The sequence below is a fragment of the Dermochelys coriacea genome, chromosome 3 (assembly GCF_009764565.3).
Source record: "Dermochelys coriacea isolate rDerCor1 chromosome 3, rDerCor1.pri.v4, whole genome shotgun sequence".
NCBI classification, from domain to species: Eukaryota; Metazoa; Chordata; order Testudines; family Dermochelyidae; genus Dermochelys; species Dermochelys coriacea.
Genome location: NC_050070.1, coordinates 57,041,033 through 57,068,105, shown reverse-complemented (window position 1 = coordinate 57,068,105; position 27,073 = coordinate 57,041,033). Strand labels below are relative to the sequence as shown.

The window sequence follows — 27,073 nt, the reverse complement described above, 5'->3', positions numbered from 1 at the left end:
TCAGATGTTTAACATAATTAACATTAACAACAAGGGGGAAGGAACACAAGCCAGAACAGCAAAAGAACAGGTTAGAGAATATTTCAAAAAGTTAGATGTATTCAAGTCAGCAGGGCCTGACAAAATTCATCCTAGTACACTGAAATTATCTTGGAAGCATTAGCCATTATCCTTTGAGAACTCATGGAGAACAGGTAAGGTTGCAAGAAGACTGGAGAAGGGTGACTATTGTACCTGTTTTTAAAAAGGGGAATAAATAGGACCCAGGGGATTATAGACCAGTCAGCCTAACTTTGATATCTGGAAAGATACCAGAACAAATTAATAATCGAATTGCTTCCTGGGGAAAGGACCAACCCAGAACTTCTGTGGAGACTGCTAATTGCCAGAGCCCCTCCAGGAAGAAGGTAGGCCTAGCACAGGACTATTGATTTTGTCTTTTTCACAGGACTCTCTTATAAAGATACCATTGGGTGGTCTGTGCTGGCTGTGAGAGGCCTAACAAGACAGTTGCAGGGGACTCCAGCCCAGGGTGGGTGGGTGTGAACTGCCTCAAACTCTGTGGACTTTTGCATCCTACTACCCTGTAGTTTATGTTGGACCCTCAAGAGCACAATCACACAGTCCTTAACATATCTTAAGATGTATCAGGTCCACCTTTGGTCATTTTTTCTCAAGACTAAACATGCCCAGTTTTATTTAAACCTTTTCTCGTGGATCAGGCTTTCTAAACCTTTTATCATTTTTGTTGCTCTCCTCGGGACTTTCTCCAATATCTACACACCTTTCTTAAAGGCACCCAAAACTACACACAATTGTCCTATTCTACGCAGCTGTAGCGAGGCCTCAACTGGAGTACTAACTCCTGTGTTTTACATACGACACTTTTGTTAATACATCCCAGAATGATATTAGCTTTTTATTTATTTATTTTTTTAAACACAAACTGCATTACATTGTTGACTCATTCAGTTTGTGATACCAAACGGGGTTGTAATGTATTACTACTGACTAGCCAGTTATTCCCATTTTGTAGTTATGCATTTGGGTTTTTTTTCCTTCCCAAGTGAAGCCCTTTGCACTAGTCTCTACTGAATTTCATCCTGGTGATTTCAGTCCAATTGGTCAAGCTCCTTTTGAATTCTAACGCTGTCTTCAAAAGTGCTAGCAAATACTGCCAACTTGGTGTCATCCACAAGTCTTATAAGCATACTCTCTTCTCCTTATCCAAGTAATTTAATGATGGATGGATAGTATCTGAGTCAAGGCAGACCACTGCGGGACCCCACTAGATATAACCTCCCAGTTTGACAGCCAACCATTAATAACTACTTTTTGAGTATGGTCTCTCAATCAGCTGTGCACCACCTTATAGTAATTTCATCTAGACCACATTTCTGTAGTTTTGCTTATGAGACTGTCAAAAGCTTTACTAAAAACAAGATATCATGACAGCTGCTTCTCCCCTATCCAACAGGCCAGTTACCCTGTCAAAGAAGAAAATTAAGTTACTTTGCAATGACTTATTCTTGAAAAATCCATGCTGGCTCTTCCTTATAACCCTATCATCCCCTAGGTGCTTACAAATTGATTGTTTAATAATTTGTTGCAGGCATCAAAGTTAGGCTGGATCCTCTTTGTTCCCCTTTTTAAAGATAAATACTAAGCCCTTCTTCACTCTTTCTGCATGTCTGTATGATGCCTATACCACAAGTACTCTGGTCCTGACTGACTCTGGGTGCTACTGCCATATAAGTAATGGAGAAAACTGCTATATCTTCTATCTGCTTGCAGTGTTGTTGTAGCTATGTTGGTCCCAGCATACAAGAGAGACAAGGTAGGTGAGATGGTATTTTGTATTAGACCAACTTCTGTTTATGGAAGCTTTTGAGCTTCACAGAGCTGTACTGTTGGTCTGGGGAAGGTCATGCTGGTTTCCCTCCCCAGACCTGCAAAAGACCTCTGTGAAGATCAAAAGGTGGTACCTTCCATAAACAGAACTTGGTCTAATAGAAGATATTACTTCTAATACTTCTAATAGAAGATATCACCTACTTTGTCTCTCTCAGATCTTCTAGATGACTCTGATCAAGATTTTTTCATACAGCTTCTAGAACAAAGACAGGTTCATTTACAAGCTATTATTCAATGGGGGAGGGGGGAGGAAGAAACACTGCATTGCTGTGTAAGAGCTTGTAAAGGTGTGAGCCATCTCTGAGTGCTCTCCTCTCCCCGCCACTCTGCAGCCCAGTGTGCCATATCTTGATTTCCTTCAATAGCCAGGGGCAAAGAGAAGACAATATACACTGAGCAGATGCCGTATCCCTTTTAATAAGCATTCAGCCCAGGAAACATTACACTAAACAGTTATTCAAAACTCCCAAACTTATAGCCCACAGCGAAGTCCCTGAAACAGGTTAGGCTTGGCTTCAGGTGCCTCAGGGAACAACTCCCACCCCCTGCAGTTTGCCTGGATTCTCTATTCTTCTTGTTCATATTTCTCAGCCCCTAGGCCAGGGCTGGGCCTTGTTGATTATCCCCAGGCTGCAGGCTGCTGCCTGTCTGTGGTGGAATTCTAAAACTGTATTATACTCAGCCATTAAGAGACATTGTGTGAAACACACTCTTATCTGAGCTGGTAACAGCCATTTCTAGCAGTGCATTGAAGTGTCTTAAACAAAACATCTGTTTTTTCTCTCTCCCTGATGGAAGCTCTATAACCCAGTCCAAATCTCTACAGTAGCCTGATCTGCTAGTAGCAGCCCTGCAACCTACTGTTTACAAGGAGTATATGACACTGTCCCTTAAAGGGATAGTGCTTTTTCCCCCCCTTGAATTTCTTCACTGAGCTATTTTTAAAATAATTTTAGGAAAACAAATGAAATAAACACAGGTTCTTGAGGACTAATTTCTCTTGGAGCAGTTTTGGCAGGAAAATAAAAGGCATAATTTCTGTGATATTCTAGTCATCCAAGATGCAGAGTACATGCTACTCTATTTAGCAGTTTTCACACAATCATTCTCTAGTCACATGTGATGAAATCACTCAGCATCATCCTGGCCCTTACTCAGCTACCATAACAGTGTTCCCACTTCTTTCATACATTTTACATGTTGGACTGAATGTAAGAAAACTGGTCTTTGCAAAGCTGTACCATTCAATAAAACACATTTATTCTGTAAATTTTTTGAAAGCTTTTTCCCTGGTAATTATAGCGTACAACGTGTTTCCTTTTGGAATTTAACACGGATGAAGTAAATAGGATTCTACAGAAGTTTCTCTAAATATCTACAGTAATAATAATTTAAATGAGGATTTAAAAATAAATCTCTAATATGTTATTAAGTGGCTTGTTTGCCTTCCTCTCCAGCATGGGGCATGGTTTATCTGTTGAGATCATCTAGATACATCTCACATAGTCAATTCCCTGCAGTTACAGTGGCATTGAGCATTGGTACACAGTTTAATCTCCTGAGGACTGAACTACTTTGGTCTAACTAAAGTCTCTGGCTTTAATAAACCTACAGAAAGAATAACATTCTTCACTAAATTCTATAGGTTTTTATAGTAATGTCTACAGAATCCTATTGGATTGATTTCCATCTAGTTCTACAGAACTTTTTTGTAAGTGTTTTTGATTTCTATGCCTTGACTCAACTCTTCTGTATGCAACAATTTTCCATTGTAAAAAGAATGAAAAAGATATGAAAGGAATGTTAATTAGATATTTTTTGAGATACACCATCTCTACACAAACTGTTAAAAGTCTCTGTTGGACTCCCAGAGAACTATTGGGATGGGTTCATAGTTTAATGCTGAGACACATAAGTGATGTTTTCTTGGATAGCTGCTATTATTTTATAGGATACATCCATTGTCTCAAAAGGTAGAAATCATAAGTGGCTCTCTTCTGACAAACCTAGAAACCTCAGATGGACTGGTGCTGGTTTGGAGGTGTTCTGGATGTTAGTAGCAAATTAATTTGGAATACTTCAGCATAAAATGAACCTAGTGTGTTTGAGAGGAGCTAAGACAGAGCCTTAAAGTGAGCTGAAAGCAGCATCTGGGGTTAAGCCGTTGTCTGGCTACAAATCTGCACATAGCTGTTCTGCAGAAGTTCTGAAAGTATCGCTGCATATTAATGCAATAAACTTCAGTTTGCTTTGCATCAACATATCTGTTTGAGAGTATGCAACTCATAATAAATTATACTAAGTAGGTGACAACCTGAATTTGTGTCCATTTGTTTCCATCCCAGCAAGGAAATAGCATACTCAGGAGTTCAGATTCTTGATTCCACAGGCGTTGTCTGCATGTGAAAATTGTATCAATTTTATTAGGCATTTACAAACTGACTTAGGTTTTTTCTATACACAGAAGTTGTGTTAATATGATTTATATTGGTTTAGTCACATTGACACACCTATTCTTGTTTAAAGTGATGTATCCACCTTGTGTAGACACTCTGATTTCAATTTGAGTGCCTTATGTCAGTTTAAGTTTAAACTATACACACGAGTCTGCATTGATTTAACTAAATCAGTTTCTAAACCAATTTAATCAGTAAAATTATCTTATGTAGACAACCAGGAGAGTCCTCAACCTAAAAAAAGTGGCTAGTGCACTTACATAATTTGTATATAAAATTTAAATCCCTGTCACTTTCTTAATCCTATCAGTGACAATGGAAAACCATCCAATGTAGTTTCTCTTTAAATTTAGCTAAATTTTAATTCATTTTAAACTATTTTTACATTGAGGATTAAAACATTCCTAACCCAAGCAATTCCATATTGCTATAAATCCTTGTCTGTCTGTTCCCCACTGTTTGTCATGCCCATTTTGTGCCCAGAAGCAGATGGACTCCTCAAATAAGAGGAAGGAAGAGGCAGCTCAGGGTCTGGTAAGCCAAACAGCTATGATGAAGGAAGAAGGTTGCTTGTTGGCCACAATGGCAAATTTGGGACTTTGGGTACATCTACACTGCATATGTGCCTAGCATAGGTATAAATAGCAGTGCAGATGGTGAGGCACTGCTTAGGTAAGTAAAGACACAGCTGAACCCTTAGGGTATGTACCCTACATGGCTCTTTACATACCCACATGGTACCTTCCCCATCTACACTGCTATTTTTATAACTGTGGCATCCTGCAGCCTCCCCACTGCTGGAGCCTTTCTCCCTGCCAGAATCTTTCACAGATGTATGTAGTTACACAACACACCGTGGACACAGATTGCTTTCCATTGAGGCATGTAGCTACACATACCCTACATGCCTCCACCAGTGGTGTGCAATGTAGACCTAGCCTTTGTTTGACCCTGATGAGAGGGAACTCTGGGACTGGATTTAGAATAAAACCTAAAGAGAATATTTTTGTTTTATATTCCTTCTTGGTTTGCCAGAGTTCCTTTCAGTGAAGAAGCCCTGCAGACCATTAATAAGACTCACCTGCAGACCATTAATAAAAACAGATTGTGTTGTATTGAACTCTGTGTTTAAAATGATAAACTATCACTTTAAATTCTTCAGGGGCTTCCTGGTCCTGTTAGTGGGCTCCATAGGAAGAAGTATGATCTGGGTCTTTGAGCTTTCAGTCTGCAAAGAACCAGCCTAGAGCAAGGTGGGGCAAGTTGTTCCTTTCTGATTTAGAGAGCTGCCTGTTTCCTCTTGGTTTTTGGTTCTTGTGCATTAAGGTTCTGGGTTTTAAGAAATAAAGTAAGTGTTACATTGCAGCCTTCCAGAAAGATAAAACATAAAGACACTCTAACTTCTCTGTTTATATGCTGTGAACATATTATTGACAAACACCTACTCCTTGCCTTTGTAATCAATACAGGATTTGAATTGATCCAGGTTACTTAACTGTCTTCTAAGCTGCTTCAACCTGGAGCTAAGGCTCAATTTCTTATAAGTCTCTCTAAAAGTCACAATCATATCTGGCCTTGAATCAAGCTTAAATTTAAACTACAATATTACAAGTATTGAAAATGAACAGTCGAAGATTGCTCATGAGTGCTGACAAACTTGCTCCGCCCCTCAAATGGGGCTGTGGCACAGAGAAGGAAAAGAATGCCCGATTCAAATAATTGTTTATTCTGAACTTTTGTTTTCTCAAGAAGGGGTGGAGTTTTCTGAATGTAGCGAGAGGGATAAATCAAATTATGCCGTGAATGACAAGGACATTGAGGCAGTGGCACACCTGATAGTTAAAATTGAGTAAATCACTTGTAGCACAGAAAGAAAAGGAGTACTTGTGGCACCTTAGAGACTAACAAGTTTATCTGAGCATAAGCTTTCGTGAGCTACAGCTCACTTCATCGGATGCATGCAGTGGAAAATACCTGTCATTATGCAAGACACTGAATTTAGCTATATGGAGTGGAAATCCATCAACTTAATGAAATTTTCCACTGTATTTTCCACTGCATGCATCCGATGAAGTTAGCTGTAGCTCACGAAAGCTTATGCTCAAATAAATGTTAAGGTGCCACAAGTACGCCTTTTCTTTTTGTGGATACAGACTAACACGGCTGCTACTCTGAAACCTGTCATTGTAGTACAGAGTTAACTAGAAGTCACATCATGGGACAAAGTAGAAATTCTGTGACACCATCATACCTGTAGAAATCCTCATTTCCTCAAAACAATTTTATTTCTTTTAAAAAATGTGAATAACTCATCACATGCTCACATCTAGGATAGGCATCTGCGTTGAATTTTGCAGAACAGTCCATAAATTCATGAGACTTTCTGACCTTTCTCTGGACTGAGATAGGCATAATCCTGATATCATACCAGTTGATTCTGATTTTCCCAAAACTGCATTCTCTTATGCAAAATAATTGATAAAAAATTCCTGACCAACTCTAGTTCTCAATGAATAGGACCTCCATGCCATTAACCAAGTAAAGGAGTGGTTCACACAGGTGGCTTTGCCTAGCATTGGCTCACTGAATAGGTGTATGTCCTTGTCCACAATGCTCCTGAGGCTACAGCATTACATAATATTGCCTGCAGTCTAGGCTGCCTCAGTGGTGAAACAGGAACATTATAACAATGAACGAAAGGTTTGGTTTGGGGTGTTTACCTATGATGATCTTTGTTGGACAGAGTTGCTTGTAAACATGTGCATTTGCAATAATGAAATCATTTCCAATGTCCATCTGGGGGCACAGTAATGCCCATGGGCTTTGGCCCAGACCCTTGAAAATATTTGTCTGTATCTAAATACCTTTGAGGATGTGTTTCAGAGTAGCAGCCGTGTTAGTCTGTATTCGAAAAAAGAAAAGGAGTACTTGTGGCACCTTAGAGACTAACAAATTTGTTAGTCTCTAAGGTGCCACAAGTACTCCTTTTCTTTTTGAGGATGTGGGCTCTTGTGCCTAACCGGCCAGCAGCATAACCTACAGAAGGGGGGGAGCACATGGGCTGAAAAACCTGAATGCTGTATCATTGCCAGAGGGACCATGTTCTTAGAGAGACTCTTGTAGATGGCACAACCCTGGTGAGGGGAACATAGGGAATTAGGCAGGAAGCAACTCAGCGTGGTGGATAGCAATCCACAGGGTTTAATAAAGTTTCACTTGTTCAATTTCCCTTGCATTCAGCTTCACTAATTGAGACTCATGAGATTAAAACCACCACACTGGATTCGGTTTCTGTGTGCCTTATGCGGTTGATCTTTAGTTAGGTTTCAGAGTAGCAGCCGTGTTAGTCTGTATTCGCAAAAAGAAAAGGAGGACTTGTGGCACCTTAGAGACTAACAAATTTATTTGAGCATAAGCTTTCGTGAGCTACAGCTCACTTCATCGGATGCATTTGGTGGAAAAAACAGAGGAGAGATTATTTCCACCAAATGCATCCGATGAAGTGAGCTGTAGCTCACGAAAGCTTATGCTCTAATAAATTTGTTAGTCTCTAAGGTGCCACAAGTACTCCTGATCTTTAGTTAGAAGCCTCTCCACAAATGTGCGTGCGCATTTTCCATGGCAAATCTAACCTGCAACTCTCACAGCAGAAGGCTGCCAGGTGGGGGATTCGGCTGTCCCACTCCAGCAGAAGGAAGGGGGCAGCTGGCCGTTTTCCTTTTCTAGCCTGCACCTCCCTTCAGCTTCCTGAGCCCTTTTCCGCCCTCACCTCAGGGAGAACAAAAGACAGGGGGGAAAACCACACTACTCGAGGATAAGGGGGGTAGAAATCCTAACAGACGGCACCTTACCTTCGAACCTATTGACAGTAATGGATGGCAGCCTTTACTCGCCTCGCTTCTGAGAGGACCTAGGTTGCCATTTTAATTAAGGGAGCCTTCTTCCTGCAAATCCATTCAAACACCCGGAAGACAGCCCCTCTTTTTACTAAGGGCAAACTGCCTGATCATTGCTGCTCATGTGATCACCAGCCTTTTACACCAGAGCCATCTCACGCGGAAGCAAGACTGAGCGTTTGCAGACCCCTGGCTCTCTCCCCACCCACCCCCCTTAAGATTTCCTACTCATTAGCCAAGTCTGCAAGAACAACCACCTGTGAGTACCTCTACCCTGTAACAAAACAGCCTGCAGCGGCGTGAATGACTGACTGACCGACTGCATTTCTCCTTCTCCTCGCTTTTTCTGCTAGTCCTCTGCTGCTCGCGCTGGTTTGGTACACATGGAGATTCTCAGGAATTTCTGGGACCTGTCGCTTGTCAGCAGGTGCTGGTGGGGAATTGTGAATGAGGGGGATATTTAAGCGCTCGTTGTTGAAAATCGTGGAGCAAAATCCTTTGTCCCCAGAAGGAGTGGGTGTGAAGGCTGAGTTCTGAAATCCATCCCCCCTCCTGAAGAGCAAGTCTGCATTTCTAAGCTGTAAAATTTTATGCTAAAAGAGGTGTATTTTCCCCCTTTTTATTTAATCTCGGTTGCGGTCAGTACCACAAATGTAATCTATTGAGAGCGTTCATGATTATGGGGTATAAAGGTTTGATCTGCAAGAGTTGGGGGTGGGTAAACTCTTTACCAGTTGCAAAGTTATGAATGAGTTATGCAGGTCACCATACAACAGTGCCAATTAAAATTATGTCACATGACACCATCGGTATTATATATATATATGTGCCACATATTTAACAGAAACTGGTTTTAAAGTATTTTTTTTAAAACTCATACTATTTTTCATCCCTTCTCTAGTAAAACCAGATTCCCTTCGAACTACAGGGACTCTCCCTGACAACGAGGAATGTATTGTTTGTTTAACTATCTAAATACTATGCTCCATAAATACCTCGGCTTTAAAGTCCAATACCTTAGTACCTTTCAGAGCTATAATCAAGTAAGCGTATGCCCCATTTTTAGACTATAACCCCTTTGCAGTAGGGACTGTGCCTTCCTATGTACTTGTACAATGCCTAGCACTTTTAGTGTGCTATTATAAATAACACTGGTAATATGGTATAAAGCTCCTTTCCAAAACCCTGTGGCTTATAAGAAATTGGGCCTCTAAACCAGTCAACCAGAACTAAAGAATGCCAATCAGATATGTCAGAGTAAACATTTGGGAAGGTAAAGAATAAAATGGGGTTGGTTGGTTGGTTTGTTTTTGGCATCAGGCTATCTTTTTTTTTTTTTTTTTTTTAATGGTGACCATTCAGAGGCTTGTAATGTTAGAAGTAGTCCCAGGAGAAGATGGAGGCAGAATCCAGACTATAACATTGGATGATAAATGTAATTTACTGTATCACATGGCTAACAGTTTACCACCTATCTGTGAAAAGATGTATTATATCCAAGTCCATTGTTCCCATTGGCATATGTCATCTTCTTAATAATAATAGTGTGTCCTGATATACTAATTTCATGTGGTGAAATGCCTCATGAGTCCTAGAAGTAAGATGGAAATGGAGGAAAAGCAGAGGATAAATGACCATAAAGACAAAGATACCTTTGTTCTCGACAGATGTGTATGTGTAAATTTTTTAATGTAATACATTTAGGTGAGTGCAAATTGTACTTGTTTGGATGCTGGCCTCTCAAGATGCCTTATTTCTCCTTCTTTACAGAGAGGCAAATCAATTAATGTTCCTTTCTATACAGTCAAAGATAAAAATTAAACTGTTCACTACCAGCTTGTAACATCTTGTGTTTCCCAGAGTACAAAGTTTGCGCTTACCTTGCAAGTGGTTAAAGGTTTGAAATCCAGGCAAAAGCGTCAGTTAAGTTTTAAACTAAGGCCAGATCTTGCTTAACACTTCTTTCATGTCCGGTGAGTAGCTTTAACTGCACTATGGAAACAGGTTGATTAAAGTAGAAGATACGGATTATTCACCTGACATGAAAGAAGGGTTAACAGGAACATGCCTCAAGTTTTAATTTCCTTATAATTTGTTATAGAAGAATTATTTTTCCACATGTAAGAATTATTTCTTTCACTATGTATGTGAAACTTTTTAAAACAGGTTGAGGGAGACAAGTGCAATATCTTGAAATGTGTAGATGTAGATATATAGTGTGCAAACTTATTTTTAAAAGCTTGTCAAAGTGTGGTGTGTTTTAATCACTAAAAAAATTGCAACCCCCACTGAAGTGAATGAAGGTCGCCTGCATATATCTTAAGACCAAATTCTGCCATCAAGGTATAAAAAGAGCAACTTGAAACCAAAAACATTTCAGGTGCAGAATTGTCATTACCTCATATTTTTCCTTTTCCTATTTCACCTAACCATATGATTCAGTTTCTAGCTGCTGTTTCTGGGCTCTATTTACTTACTAAATATACAGTTATAATGCAGAAAGAGAATTTACAGACAAAAGTATTTAAGTATGATGATGTTTCTCCCGAGAGGTGTATTTCTCTTTTGCCTTTCTTCAGTATAATTCTACTTCTCATTTGTTGAGCTCTTATTTATTTCCTCAGAGTATAAAATCTGTGCCTATCACAATATCTCAAGCCGTATGAATAATATAATTGAAAAAACACATGAAATAATTATTCAAACCATATTCTCTTTCCCCATGAGATATGAAGGGTCGGTCCTGCATCTACTAAAGTCACATGCAAAACTTCCATTGACTATAGTGGCAGTAAGAATGAACCTTTTAAAACCCTCCTTCCTCAACCCAACCTTCAGGAAAAGGCTAAGTAAATAGATGGTCTTTGCAACATGCCGCGAAAGTCAACATACTTATGCCTTGTCAGCACTTGATGTGAATTACAGAATCAGGAAGCCTGTATTGAGAATAGAAAAGGAGTACTTGTGGCACCTTAGAGACTAACAAATTTATTAGAGCATAAGCTTTCGTGAGCTACAGCTCACTTCATCGGATGCAACCGTGAGCTGTAGCTCACGAAAGCTTATGCTCTAATAAATTTGTTAGTCTCTAAGGTGCCACAAGTACTCCTTTTCTTTTTGCGAATACAGACTAACACGGCTGCTACTCTGAAACCTGTATTGAGAATGTTCAGTTTCCTGAAAAATAAACCTAGTGAATATCACACTGAGCTCCGCAGTGGATTTCATCTGTGGGGCTGGAACATGAAGAAGGGAGCATTCATTAAAGCTTCTTGCTTTGCATGTGTTTTAGGAAAATTAGTTCTGAATAACATGTCTCTACATCTGTAATTAGCAAGGATTTGACAGTATGAAGCCTGTTATTGTGGTTCATGGTGGAGCTGGCCGCATCTTTAAAGATCGGGAAGAAGGAGCTCGTTCAGGTGTTACCAGAGCAGCACTGAAAGGTTACAGTATCCTTAAACAAGGAGGAAGTGCATTAGATGCAGTTGAAGAAGCAGTGACCTCAATGGAAGATGATCCACATTTTAATGCAGGTAATTTTTCAAGCATATAACTAGAGAATGAAATCTCTCTATGTAGACCGAATTATTATCCTTGTGTATTTTGCTCTGTTGGTTGTGCGGGGGAGGGGTGGATTTTTCAATGTGATGCATTTAGTTGAGCACAGGCTGCACTTGTTTGGATGCTGGCCTCTCAAGATGCCTTATTTCTATTGTAAGTAAAGAGCATGTAGATTGACAAAAGGAGAAGAGTTTCTATTTTTGGTCTCAGGTTTTTTTAAAATACCTGCAGCTTTGTTCTTGTTCTGCAGTGTTGTTCTTCTGCAGAAGTTCCTTCATTTTTGTACTATGAGTTTAATAAGAGACCCACACCCTCAGGAGTGAATTATACCTTCATTATAACCCTGGCATTTCCATTTAAATCACCTGAATGCAACTATGGGCAAAATTTAGACCTCGATCTTTTTGTCAGTACTTGGCCTATATCTACTGCCTGAGTGGGATTGTTCTCTTCAGAATACCAGTGCTGTTAAGACAGTAGATAATCGGTGAATTAAATGTGTACTAATTAATTAATTAATTTTAAAAAAAATCTTGATTGGTTTTCGTTAAGGATTCTGACAAAAATCCTTTTTTTACTCAGTTACACTGAGTTAAACTCAGTATGCTCATTGCTAAGTACACCAGTTATGAGGCCCCATCTTCAATGATGCTATCTAATATTTTCCCCTTCCCACCAACCCCATTTTATCATCTTGCTTAAAGTGAATGGAAAATAGTGCTCCTTTTTTTCCTTTAGTGCTCCCACTCAATATGTCAGGAATGGAGGTGAAGAAAAAGGCCTGCATTTGTTCAGTGCTTTATGTAGAAGCGATTGTTTTCAGCGTGGCCACCTAGTTCAGAGAGCATCATATGTCCTTCCCCACCCTGTAACTGAAAAGCCATTTCACTTTTTGTTAGAAATATATTGTTCTCTGACTGACTTGGGTAGAAAACACTGCTGGTGACAAGCCTTTCTGAATTAGCAAAATGGAAACAGAAACATGGGGCAAACATGGTATGCAAGCTGCGATTGTTATATAACCAACCTTAGATTTGTTCTCTACTTGAGCTTGCACTTTTCTTTGCCTGTCCATGAAAGAAGTCTTTATTCCCCCCACCTTCGGAGATTTGTTTTGCTTTTGTTAATGGATCAGTATCTGAACTTTGTGTTCAGCATTTTATTTATTTGAATGCTTCAGTACTCTATAGCTTTATCTTGTATGTGTCGGACAAGCACTCCTCTGGCCAGACATTGCCTTTTTGCATACAAGACATTGGCTAAGTCTGCACAGGCAAATCCCTGATTCCCTGAGGAGTCCTGCCAACTTTATTGCATCTCCACTTGGTCTTAGGTCTTCATTTGCCTGCATGGAGCCCAGTCACAGGGTCTGGGCCTACGTTTAAACGTAATACTATGTGTGATGATGAAAAACAGAGAAGGGGGAAAGGGAAGAATTACAACCAAAAGATCATGAGGTCTTTTGGTTTGTTATGCACAAGTATAGATGGTTCTACAAAAACACATGTGAACATGTATTTTTAATATTTATTCAGACAGAACATCTATTTGAAGTCAATGGAGCTTCTTGGTTGAGTAAGATTTACTTGTGTGTGGTGTTTTTTGGAGTATATCTGGGTGCCACTATTGAGAAATTTTTTTTATATGTAAAAGGCTGAAAACCTGGCTGGCTACAATGGCCACTGAAATAATTTGTAATACCCATAAACTGACTAAAGGCTCTCCATATCCCTTTTACAGTATCCTGTCACTCCTGGGATTACTACTTTTGAGTCTTACTAAGGTGGAGGGGGAGGGAGCAGAAAAAATAAGTTGGCTAGGGAAAGATAGATAGACCATTATTTTGCCACTACCACATATGTACCTAGCTTTTCCATCTGGGGATATTTTCATTCCCCTTCACTTTATCATTATTCCTTGTCCAGGTTGTCTATCTCGTAGACATCAAGCTCAGACACATAGTAACCATATTTTAAAGTTATGTATTTCTGTCTAGGTCAAAAAAAGTGATTGTCGGCAAAACACTGCCCTCAAGAGGAAGCCTTGCCCTGTTTTCTAGAATGCAAGACTTGAGGTTCTTAGTCATGTCCTTTCTGACAGAGCACTGTAAGAACTTACTACCCCAATATCAACCAACTAATCCATTAAAATGGAGGGGCTGTATTACATGACAAAGAATCTGTTGGTAAAATTTTCCTTCTGTTTCACTGGTGTTACTTCATTAGCTTCGCTACATTGAACCCTTTGGCTTCAGTGGACCATTGTAACTAAGAGGGGAATTTAGCCCCATGTGTTTAAACTGTTATTTCTGCTGATTTAATGACTGTGAGCAGCTGCTCTGAATTTATCAAACTATTGCAAATGACTGATAAAACTTCAGATTATCCTCTACCAAAAAGATCAGTCAACAATTTTAACATTCAACTAGCATATAAAGCAAAGTACATGTATATAGCTTCCCTTTTCCTGAACTGAGTCTCGTGGCCACCTTTTGTTATAAATGAGCAAATCAGTATATTTTAAGCCTAAAATAGATTGTTTTGCTTAATAATGTTTACTCAGATTTACTCTTTGCTCAGATAAATGTATTCCGTGCTCTGTTTATAATGTACTTCACACATTAAATGACAACTGACGTTTAACAAAAAATTGCTAAGGTTGTGGGCCTGAGCTTTCAGCTGAAACAATTTTGCAGCCCACTTGTTAAAGTTTGGCTTCACTAATGCACATGGTAAGTAGTTGTAATCACATATACAGCTACATGTGTTAAAGCTCATTGAGAACAGCTGTATTTAATGAGCAGGAGAAAATGAGCTGAAAGCTATGTGAAGAGAGGCCTGATTGGAGTGGCTGTTTAAAACCCACCATGTGGTGTTTATCTCCATAAAGGAGAAAGCGGTTTTATTGTGTAATGTTTGCTGGAAAACACCAGCATTTCTAAGAGACAAGGAGTGGGGTGGGGAGGAAATAGGGGTAAGGATAAAGTGATGCAGGCCTCTTCTCAGATAACAGGGTTCATTGGGCCATGTGTTGTGAATGATGTGTCTCCCAGCCCTTGCAGGCGTTCAAGAGGCACGTCTTCCAGATCTAACTTCATGCACAGAAAGAAAAGGAGTACTTGTGGCACCTTAGAGACTAACAAATTTATTAGAGCATAAGTTTTCGTGAGCTACAGCTCACTTCATCGGATGCATCATGCACAGAGTATGCAGCATATACTCCCTTTAGAAGCTGGTTAGCTCCAGTGGCTGAGGTGAGAAGGGGCTATGGTCACACCTCCTTCTCGCCTCCTCTATGGGGGCTAACAGTGCTAGTTTACACTCCCTATGGAATGGAATTCTAAAATGTATTATACTGTTCAGTCACGAGGTGGTTCTCTGTGTAACATAACAAGTTCACACCAGCTATTCCTGGCAGTTTATTACAGTGTCTTACATCTTTGGTACACAGTATCTCTCTGGAATAGCTCTGCAGCTAGTCCATATCTGATACAGAAACCTGACCTGCTAGTAGCAACACCAAACCTAAAATGTACAAGGACTACAGCTCCGATGTCAGGAGTATAATACACTTTATGCTCTCTTCTCCCTTGCAGGCCCATCCACACTGTGGTCCATAGATAGCAGGGAGTGTGGAGAAACAGGCTCCAGTGAGAGTGGACAAAGGCACACACAGACTCCCTCTCATTTGCTAGATAAGTGCTCTGCCCCTACAAACCCTACTACAATTTGGAAGAGGTCAGATCCACTCCTTGCTGGCCCTTGGGTTTTCCTTGGCTCTGGCTTCCTGCCCTTGATTCAAAGCTGGGCCAAATGACCCATATTTTTGTGAAGTGCTAATGCAAATGTAGTGGCTTATGATTAGTTATGCCCATCTCGGTGCACAGCAGCTGTCATGTTTGAATGCCCTGGGTTTGAAACACCTGCATGAACTTTTCTTCCTGGACATGTGAGGTAGGAACAGATATGTGACCCAGCTGGGAGATGGCAGCCAGTGGTAGTCACAGACTGCTAACTTACTGATCTGAATAGTGCAGGAGCAGCTGTAGGGTTGCCAGCTCTGACTGAAGCTGTTCCAGGAGATATTTTCCCCCAACATGATGTAATGTCATTTTCTTAAAATATCCTATTAAAATCTCCCAGATTGCTTTCAATAATCACCAAGAGATCGATGCTGATTCCGGGAGACTCCAGGCCAATCTGGAGGGTTGGCAACCCAAAGTTTTAGAGAAATTAAAACTATGGGGGAAAGGAGAGCTCTATGCTTTTAGCAGAAAGTGAGGAGTTGAGCTCACCGATACCTCATCCCCCATACATCAGCACATATATAATTTTACTCTGGTGAATAATCTCATAGAAGTCAGTGGCACCAGGTCTGTAATATTTTGGCCTAAGAGTCTAATGTCAGAGATTGTTAAACCAATATTAAAGAAGGATGGAAAATGGTGTTTACTAACAGAAAAATACCTTTTCACAGTTTAAGCACAGCTAAAGCACCAGTCCTGTTAACAACATACTGAAGGTGTTTCTACTAGAAGCTTGATTTCAAATGGAATTGTACTTTTCTCCCTACTGTTTGCACGACTTATACATTTGTGTTGATTTCAGTGATGATCGATTACTAACCAGCACCCATGATAAAATATTCCAGTTACTAAAGAGCTTTTTACAGTACCACCCTGCATATCACACAGTATAGCTCATTGTTAAAGGAAGGTTTCGCTACGGAATTGACATAAATAGTTAAAAAAGCTATTCCAATAACTGCTTAGATTTTCACAGCATTTTATTATTTGTCTTAGTGTTTTTCTTAACTCCTTCATTTATTTTTGCTAACGATAAATATTTCACAGTATATCAGACTTTTGATGAATGGAAAATATATTTTTCCACTCTTGCTAGAATTTTGCGTTTGTGCCATTGCATCAAATCCAACAGCGGTTGAAATCTTGTTGTTTGGCCTGGCAAGATACGGTCTGCCTTCATCTCTGATTGATTTCAGCATCTCAAAGGATTAGACCCTAAGGTATTCTGATAGGTTGTACTGCATCTATTGTTGGAGGAATGTGGAGGTAAAATAGTTTAATATGTGTGTAAAAAGAGATATTGCTGTAGAAACAGTCTCATTTATATTTGTTTATAACTCTGCCCTTCCCATCTAATGTGACTTAGGTACTATTAAAAATTCAATTATATTAAGTTCCATATACTATCCTATTAATTATTTCTGTTTGAACAGGAATGTTTCTCTTTTCAAAACCTGTTTGGCATTTAGGAGGCTTAAAACAAGCCAATACATAAAATGGAAAAAAGGTTTGCCTAATAAAAGCTAATAAAACTGAATCACCCCATGTTTAGCTCTTAATGTCCTTTTCCTTCCCCCCCTTTTGGTCTTTAGGCTATGGATCTGTTTTAAATGAGAAGGGTGAAGTAGAAATGGATGCCATTATCATGGATGGAAAAAATCTAGCCTCAGGAGCAGTATCTGCAGTTAAATGTATAGCTAACCCAATAAAGCTTGCTCGTCTTGTCATGGAAAAGGTATGCTGAATGTGCACTTGAATAAGAAACATTTTTTCCTTTAGGATTTCATTGCATGTATTGATACACCTCACTGACTATGTTATGTAGTATTTTAAATCAGGATGGGAGGAAGAAATCAGTAGTACTGGTAGGGACCATGGGCATGAATATAAAGAGGCAAGATTATTTTTATTTTAAGATTTTTAAATTAGTTGAAGTGCTAATTTTATTCAGTATTTAAAATGGTGTTGCATACACTTGCAAACTTGAGGAGAAATTGATATACATAATTTACTTTGCCAGTTGTTTTCACCTTTCTCTGAGTTAATACTGTAGATATATGTTTTAATAAGAGCAGTGTCTCTCAGAGCCCTTCTGCTTGATCCTGCAGGGAAAAGACAGGACAATGTACTGAAGATTGCCTGTAAGGGACAATCATGCAATGTCAGGCGATAGAAGTAAATGACACAATAGTAACTCTATTAGATGGTTTAATAGATTACAGTAGATGACCTTTTCACTTCTACTTTAAGATTTTGTGAAATAATCAGATGATTGATCTGGAAAGACTAGTCATGTCACAGACTAGCACTGCAACTTTGGCACTAGGAGCAGATAGCAGTAAAAGATGCAACTTGTGGTAACTGAACTTGTTTGAACACAATTTATCAGTATATGTGGCAAATGAAATCATGAGCATCTGGACTTGACTACATGTTAACTGTTACATTTCATTTTTCTCCAGTAACAAGTGCTTCTTAATGGGTATCTACATGAGGGAATTACTTGCCTGTTTTTCAACAATGGCGTAGTCACAGTGGTGCAACCAATGGGGAAGCTCTAAGGTAGACTGGGTGTCACTATTTTTTTACCACAATTAGGGTTATATGGCATGGTGATTAAGAGCTTGCAACCCTGTCTAAACTAGAATTTACACTATTGATAGTACCAGTGCAGCTCCACAATGGCTGAACAAGGGTAAGGAATATTTTCATGTAGACAAGGCCTAAGTGGGTTTATTTTTCATGCTTCTTTTACCTCAGTCTCCTGGCTATTTTAAAGGTGACTTACAAAGGAGGAGTACAAACATTTCCTCCCCTTTCATGATCTATAAAAGTCTGAATGTAGGATTGTAAAGGTATTTTTCTCTTCTTGTAACCTAGTATGATCAAGAATATTAAGACTTGTCCTGAAAGGCTTCTTGAAGGACTAGAGAACTGGAGTGGGAACTATCTTATCCCTTAATAGAAGAATAGGGAGTTTGAATCTCTAACAAAGAGCTTTCCACCAAAATGTTTGTCATCAAAACACTGGGTTAAACAAATGTGTACTAATTAATTAATTAATTTTAAAAAAAATCTTGATTGGTTTTCGTTAAGGATTCTGACAAAAATCCTTTTTTTACTCAGTTACTAAGGTTTCATTCACCTGTCATTAATTCTGCAGGTGTTCATAGAATAATCCAGGCAAAACCGGGGTAGACAAGGCCTAACATTTCTAATGTAAAAATAAGCCTGAGAGGAATATTAAGAGGTCTTTCTCAACATTCTAAAAGACACACGTTGTATTTTTTTTAAACAGGTCACCTTTAATAACCTTTGGCAATTCATGTTTCAAAGGATAAAAGTTCTGATTTGCCTATTGTCTTTGAATGGTAAAACCACCTTTTGATTTGAGTGGGAGCAGAGTTAGACTAACAGTAAGCACTCTTGAAAAAGCCATCTCAGGTCACAGAACTAGAACTCTGGAGACCTAGGTTCTGGTTCCAGCTCTGCCACTGACCTACTGGGTGATCTTGGACAAATCACTTCTGTACTCTGTGCCTCAGTTTCCCCATCTGTAAAATGGGGATAATGGTACTGACCCCTCCCTTTGTAAAGTGTTTTGAGAGCTACTGATGAAAAGTGCTTTTCAAGAGCTGTATGGTATTATTATTTACTTGTCTCTCTCATTCCCTACAATCATGGGGAAGTCTTTGTACAATGGCAAGTAAATATTTTTGGTAGTGTCAAAAATATTGAGGCTAGATTTTTAAGTAAAGTAATAGAGCGCTACTATACAGGAACAGATTGCTTGTATTATTCTGATAAAACAAAACAATGAGATTTTATTTTCTGGTAAAATTTACTCCTTTCCTAAAGCTCTAGTAACCAGGCTTCACATGGAGAAGTCCAAGTGGGTGGTGGGGATGTAATTTATATATCCTCAGCCAACAGGAGAATTCACCTTTTCCCATCCACTGGCTAGAATTCTAGTCTATTAGCTGGAACACCAGCTGTTGCCCTTCTGCTTGCTGTAGACAGAAATTTTGGGCCAGCAGCATATGTGCAGACCTCATCTCTGCAGTGCACAGAAGGTGTAGAGGGCCTCCAACTTAGCTACTCCAACTGCAGTTCCCCTCCTGCACAACCTTACAAAATGGCTGAGCTTGGCCTTGTAGCAGTCCTCTGCACCCAAGTGTGACTTTGTCTTTGTACAGCCCTAACTACTCTTAACATCATGCACATCATTTTAAGGGATACCTTATTTATGGAAGGTAAGAAAAAACGTTTAGTTGCTAATAAATTGAATGGAAGTCTAATATTTGTATATTGCAAAGATTTTTGTATGATCTAGAAACACTTTGAACTCCATAACACATGGAAGATGAAGGCTGGGATTTTTAAAGGATCCTAAGAGTATTAGGTGCCCAGATCCCCTTGGATTTCAATGGAAATCAGGTGCCTAACTCTCTTAGATTCCTTTGAAAAACAGCCATAATAATAAATAATAATAATAATTAATAATAAAAGCTGTTTTGTAATTGTTTCAGTTCTGCCTGTGGAACAATATGGACTCCATCTAGTGGCCAAAACAACTCCTTTAATCCTGCAGCTTGGTATCCTAGCTTTCTGTATCTCGGGCTCTCAGTTGGGCCACATTTAGCCAGATGACATAGTGGTGTTGTGATGTGGATGAAAATGAGAGTACCTGACTAACTTTAACTGATGACTTACCATAAGACAGAATTGAGAAGTATCAAGAGGTGAAAGGCTTAGTAGGTTAATGTACTGAGCCAACAAATCCCTTTGTAGGCAGTTCCTGTTGAATTATTATTTGCAATGCACAGAAATAGAAAACTGATGTACAGGGTATATGTGTGTGAAAATAGCCATCCAAAAATGAAAGAATTATTAGGCATTCTCCGGAGAAAAGAACTCAAAATAGGCAAAGATTGTATGAGAATTGGAACACTGGTTTACTTGGTTTTCCATGCAATGAATGAGTTGCGTGAATAAATTTCAACTACAGTACAACCCACATCTCTAAATGAGACCCCAAAGATTCTAATATGGAATATAAGCTCTTTAATGCAGGAGGTAGTATCTTTGCTGTGTTCTGTATTGTGCCAGGGTTTTGAATAAACACATGGCAATCTTAGTCTGAATTCAAGGCTGGCTGCCAAAGTCTTTTAAACTGGCACCCATGACCATTTGTTGTTGGCCACCCTAACCCTGAGACTGACCTTGTTCATTTTGGAAATTCTTGTTTGTCTATATATTATTTATATTCTACTAATTGCCAACATCTGCAATATTGTTAATTTAACAAACATATCAGAGGCCACGGAAAAAATAGGTGCGGGGAGGAAGTGAGCATCGTATCTACCTCTCTACAGGGCGGGGGAAGTCCGTTTTTCAATATTCCAGCTGTTTTTTCTGCTGTAGGCTATGCGATAAGATTGGTAAATAAACAAACCTTTTAGAAAAGTGCTATAGAAGAAGCACTGAAGACCTATCCTATATTCCTTCCTAGTAAGAGCTAGCTTAAAGGAATCACTCTCTCCCCTCTGTTGGCAAAGATTCCCTGTTCAGAACCTCTTCTAAGCTGTGAAGGCATCACCAGAGCAGTGCATGCTTGGAACACCTGAGAGCTGCTTTGCTAAACAAACTTTTAAAAATTAAATAACTTAATAGGGCATATAAGATGAAAAGTTGTTTGTTTAGACATTTAATGGCTTTGAGTGATTGATTTAAAAGAGAATTTATGTTCACTTTTTAAATAAATACAATGAAGAGGTTTCTATTGCCTATCTGCCTTTTGTTGTGGGGAGGCAGAAGAGAGCAGGTGTTGGAGGTAGACTTCTTAAAATTTTCTTTGAAATGTATGTATTTAAGTGTCTCTCTTCCCACTCTAATTCTTGGAGGTTTTGGATCACAGGTTGCTAAGTGGGTTAGTTACAAAGACATAGGGGGGCAGTATTGCACAAAGGAAGTTTTGTTCAGCAAAGTACAAGATCATTTCAGCTTTGTATGAATACACTGTCTTTATTCTTCTCCCTGACAAATGTTAATAGGCTCGCAGGACAGGTATGTTTTCTCTTGTTTGGTAACGTCACTCAGTATATAAGACTGTTGTCCATTGTTATGAAGACACAGAAGACTCCTGTCTCATGCCTCCACTTCTACAGTGAAAATTGTTCCATGGTTGTGTTCTCATGAATAAGGACTTAGTCTGACAATTAAAAAAAAAATGTAAAAAGAGTTTGACATTGAGGGTGTGCTTACCTGACAATGAAACACCTGAGGCTGGCGTCAGTCAACTGACTCAGACTCGCGAGGTTCAGTCTGTGGGGTTTCAAAATTACTCTGTAGACGTTCAGGCTCGGCTGTAGCCTGGGCTCTGTAACTCTCCCTTCTCACGGAGTCCCAGAGCCTGGGCTCCAGCCCGAGTGTGAATGTCTACACAGCAATTTTACTGCCCTGTGTCCTGAGTCCTGTGTGCCTGAGTCAGGTGACATGGGCCAACGGCAGTCATGCTGTAGCTCTTTTATTCCAGTGCAGATGTACCTTAAGGTCATGATCTTGAAAATGCCTATGTGCACAATAAATGCATTTAGTGGGGCTAATCATGGGAGTAAAGGTACTCACATGTGTAAATGTTTACAACATTTAACACTAAGATTGTAACACACCCTCTGATAGAGCAAGCAATTTAAAATCAGGTTGCCTGTGTTCTTAAGGCTCCAGTTTGCTGCTTAGGGTATGTCTACACTATGAAATTAGGTCAATTTATAGAAGTTGGTTTTTTTATAAATCAATTTTATACAGTCGATTGTGTGTGTCCCCACTTAAGACCATTAAGTGGGCGGAGTGAGTCCATAGTACCGAGGCTAACGTAGACTTCTGGCGCGTTGCACTGTGGATAGTTATCCCACAGTTCCCACAGTCTCCGCCACCCATTGGAATTCTGGGTTGAGATCCCAATGCCTCATGGGGCAAAAACATTGTCGCGGGTGGTTCTGGGTACATGTCATCAGGCCCCCTCCCCGCACGAAAGCAATGGCAGACAATTGTTTCACGCCTTTTTTCCTGGGTTACCCGTGCAGACGCCATACCACGGCAAGCATGGAGCCCGCTCAGCTCACCGTCCTCGTACGTGTCCTGGGCACTGGCAGACGCAGTACTTCATTGCTACACAGCAGCAGCTCATTGCCTTGTGGCAGCAGACGGTGCAGTATAACTGGCAGCTGTCGTCATCTCCTGGGTGCTTTTGGCCGACCTCGGTGAGGTCGGTCGGGGTGCCTGGGCAGACATGGGTGCTCCTGGCAGACCTCGGTGAGGTCTGTCGGGGCACCAGGACGTAAATGTGAGTGACTCTAGGTCATTCTCTTAAGTTTCATCTCATGAAAATTCAGTCTGCCAGGAAACGATGACTGCTACAGTCGTACTTCACCAACAGCTGGCAAGCACCCAGGAGATGACGACAGCTACCAGTTATACTGCACCTTCTGCTGCCAGCCTACCCCTTGCTCCCCCCTCCCTCCCTCCATGAAAGCTATGGTCCAACAATAGTTTCGCGCCTTTTTTCGTGCAGACACCATATTGCTGTTAGCATCGTCATCGATCCGCCGCTTCCACTGCCACTCTGCTCTCCTGCAGACGCCATACCACGGCAAGCATGGAGCCCACTCAGATCACTGCGGCAGTTATGAGCGTATGTAAACACCACGCGTGTTTTGCAGCAGTATATGGAGAACCAGAACCTGCAAAAGCAGGCAAGGAGGCGACGGCAGCATGGTGACGAGAGTGATGAGGACATGGACACAGACTTTTCTCAAAGTATGGGCCCCAGCAATGTGGACATCATGGTGGTAATGGGGCAGGTTCATGCTGTGGAACGCAGATTCTGGGCCCAGGAAACAAGCACAGACTGGTGGGACTGCATAGTGTTGCAGGTCTGGGACGATTCCCAGTGGCTGCAAAAATTTCGTATGCGTAAGGGCACTTTAATGGAACTTTGTGACTTGCTTTCCCCTGCCCTGAAGCGCAAGAATACTAAGAAGAGAGCAGCCCTCACAGTTCACAAGTGAGTGGCAATAGCCCTCTGGAAGCTTGCAATGCCAGACAGCTACTAGTCAGTCGGGAATCAATTTGGAGTGGACAAATCTACTGTGGGGGCTGCTGTGATCCAAGTAGCCAACGCAATCCCTGAGCTGCTGCTCTCAAGGGTAGTGACTCTGGGAAATGTGCAGGTCATAGTGGATGCCTTTGCTGCAATGGGATTCCTTAACTGTGGTGGGGTGATAGACGGAACCCATATCCCTATCTTGAAACCGGAGCACCAAGCCAGCGAGTACATAAACCGACGGGTACTTTTCAGTGGTGCTGCAAGCACTGGTGGATCACAAGGGACGTTTCACCAACATCAACATGGGATGGCCGGGAAAGGTACATGACGCTCGCACCTTCAGGAACTCTGGTCTGTTTCAACAGCTGCAGGAAGGAACTTTGTTCCCAGACCAAAAAATAACCATTGGGGATGTTGAAATGCCTATAGTTATTCTTGGGGACCCAGCCTACCCCTTGCTCCCATGGCTCCTGAAGCCGTACATAGGCACCCTGGACAGTAGTCAGGAGCTGTTTAACTATAGGCTGAGCAAGTGCAGAATGGTGGTAGAATGTGCATTTGGATGTTTAAAAGCGTGCTGGTGCAGTTTACTGACATTGCTTGCCTCCATGCATTCTGCTGGGATCTTTCAATGTGGGAGGATTGCATGAGCTCAGAGAACATTTCATCGTGAGTGTGGTGTTTTTGGGTTTTTTTTGCCTTCTAATCTTCGCTAGCCTCTGGGATAGAGATGATAGTGTGAGCATTGAAACATTTGCACCTGCGGGAGGGGAAAAAAGGGAGAGTAGTAGTTAAGGCACGTTTTAGAGAACAATGGGTAGACTCTTTCACGGTAAACCTTGCTGCTAACGTTACATAGCACACGTGTTTTCAGTACAAGGTCACATTTTGCCTCTTATATTGAGGGTCTGCCGGTTTGGTGTGAGAGATCACACATGCATGGCTGGGCAACAGAATTCGGCTTGCAGGCAGCCATAGTAAGCCACAATCTTTTGGCTTCTTTAACCTTCATAACATGTGGGAATGGCTTCAAACAGCAGTGCCCTCATTTCCCATACCAAGCACCCATTGGGTTGGCTATTTAAAATGGGTTGGCAATTTAAAAGGAGAGGCTGCGGTTTTCAAGTTAGCATGCAGCCCAAACCCAACTAACCCTCCCCCACCCCCCAAACACCCAATTCTCTGGGATGATCGCTTCACCCCTCCCCCCACCACGTGGCTAACAGCAGGGAAGATTTCTTTTCAGCCACAAGCAAACAGCCCAGCAGGAATGGCCACCTCTGAATGTCCCCTTAATAAAATTACCCTATTTCAACCAGATGACCATGAGGAGTGACCATCCAGGAGAGCTTTATGGAGATGTCCCTGGAGGATTTCCGCTCCATCCCCAGACAAGTTAACAGACTTTTCCAGTAGCTGTACTGGCCGCGAATGCATCCCAAGTCTTCAGGGCAAATGAATCATTAAACACGCTTGCTTTTAAACCATGTATTATATTTACAAAGGTACACTCACCAGAGGTCCCTTCTCCGCCTGGTGGGTCTGGGAGCCTGCCTTGAGTGGGTCGGGGGGTACTGGCTCCAGGTCCAGGGTGAGAAACAGTTCCTGGCTCTCAAGGAAAATGGTTTCTCAGGTTGCTTGCTGTGCACTATCTTCAACCTCCTCCTCCTCATCATTTTCCTCATCCCCAAAATGTGCAACCCTGTTGCGTGATAATCCATTGACGGAGTCAAAGCACAGGGGTGGGGTAGTGGTGGCTGCACCCCCTAGCATGGCATGCAGCTCATTGTAGAAGCAGCATGGCTGGGGCTCTGACCCTGAGCAGCCGTTTGCCTTTCTGGTTTTTGATAGGCTTGCCTGAGCTCCTTAAGTTTCATGCAGCACTGCTGTTGATCCGTTATAGCCTCTGTCCTTCGTGCCCTTGGAGATTTTTTCAAATGTTTGGGCATTTTGTCTTTTGGAACAGAGATCTGATAGCATGGATTCATCTCCCCGTACAGTGATCAGATCCCGTAGCTTTCATTCAGTCCATGCTGGAGATCTTTTGCGATTCTGGGACTCCATCATGGTCACCTCTGCTGATGAGAACTGCACTCACCTGCAGCTTGCCAAGCTGACCAAACAGGAAATGAGATTTAAAAGTTTGCGGGCCTTTTCCTGTCTACCTGACCAATGCATCTGAGTTGAGAGCGCTGTCCAGAGCGGTCACAATGGAGCCATCTGGGATAGCTCCCGGAGGTCCATACCATTGAATTGCAACCACACTACCCCAAATTCAACCCAGCAAGGTAGATTTCAGCGCTAATCCCCTCGTTGAGGGAAGAGTACAGAAATCAATTTTTAAGAGCCCTTTAAGTCAAAAAAAAAAAAAAGGCTTCGTCGTGTGGACAGGTGCAGGGTTAAATTGATCTAACATTGCTAAATTCGACCTAAACTCATAGTGTAGACCAGGGCTTAATAACAGTGAAACATTGTATCCTGGCATCTGTGTCAGGGTGGAGGGTTTTTTTGTGTTATGTCACAACCTTAAAAGTCAGTGGGAGTTGATGGCACTCAGCATCTCATAGGATCAGACTCTTGGGGTCAAATTCTCCATTCTACAAAACTGCCCAGATCCAGCCAAGCTGCTCAGGATAGGCACTAGTCAAAGGATTTGGACATTTTAAAAATGTTTTTAAAGACTTTTCTTGTTTTAAAATTTTCTTTCCTCTTTCTGTCAGAAAGTTATAAAGCTCCTAGTAAAGCAGAATGATGGAAGTGGTACATTGAGTAGATTCATCAGCATGTTTTTGGGGGAATAGGAAGAGGCTCAAAAGTTTGAGGACGTTCATTCAAGCTTTGATTTAAGCAGGTACTTTAAGAATATGTACTTAAGTCCCATTGACTTCAGTATGACCTAAATCTGTGCTTAAGTGCTTTGCTGAATCAGGGCCTTAGTATAATAAGAAGTGGACCCTCACCAAATTGATTGACTTCATGTGACAACTGATTCAGGTACTATACAGGAATGGTATTTGCATACATAACGACAGGAAATGAGCCTAAATAGATCAGTAAATATTTTGGAAGTGGGTTAACATCAATTTAGTCATTTTAGATGTTAAGAAAAATGTATGTTAGTGTGTGATAAGTTTAGGATTATTATTTTACTATTTACAAGGAATTGCAGGTCATCACTGAGCATATTACTCTTAGAATAAAAATAGTTCTTTAGGTTATTCAGCCCTGGTCTACACTAGGAGTTGAGGTGGAATTTAGCAGCGTTAAATCGATTTAACCCTGCACCTGTCGACACGACAAAGCCCTTTTTTTCGACTTAAAGGACTCTTAA

General features: G+C 40.8%; 1 protein-coding gene and 1 long non-coding RNA gene across 4 annotated transcripts in view; one reads left to right on the top strand and one right to left on the bottom strand.

Moving 5' to 3' along the window:
- Window positions 1–1,482: 1,482 nt before the first annotated feature.
- On the bottom strand, window positions 1,483–8,349 carry LOC119853220. The gene is made up of 3 exons (XR_005291975.2): window positions 8,222–8,349; window positions 5,452–5,699; window positions 1,483–4,310 (listed from the first exon to the last, which is right to left on the bottom strand). It is a non-coding gene; the product is annotated as an uncharacterized LOC119853220 (long non-coding RNA).
- Window positions 8,350–8,386: 37 nt separating this feature from the next.
- Window positions 8,387–27,073, top strand: part of ASRGL1 (asparaginase and isoaspartyl peptidase 1) — a 38,483-nt gene continuing 19,796 nt past the window's right edge. Inside the window, exons 1-3 of one of the 3 annotated variants that reach the window (XM_038395985.2) lie at window positions 8,387–8,525; window positions 11,601–11,802; window positions 17,228–17,370. In XM_038395985.2, the coding sequence (XP_038251913.1) occupies window positions 11,616–11,802; window positions 17,228–17,370 (330 nt within the window). In that variant the 5' untranslated portion in view covers window positions 8,387–8,525; window positions 11,601–11,615. Of the gene's footprint in view, window positions 8,526–8,587; window positions 8,694–11,600; window positions 11,803–17,227; window positions 17,371–27,073 lie in introns of those variants that run through there. The other 2 variants (XM_043510455.1, XM_038395986.2) reach the window with 2 other exon arrangements.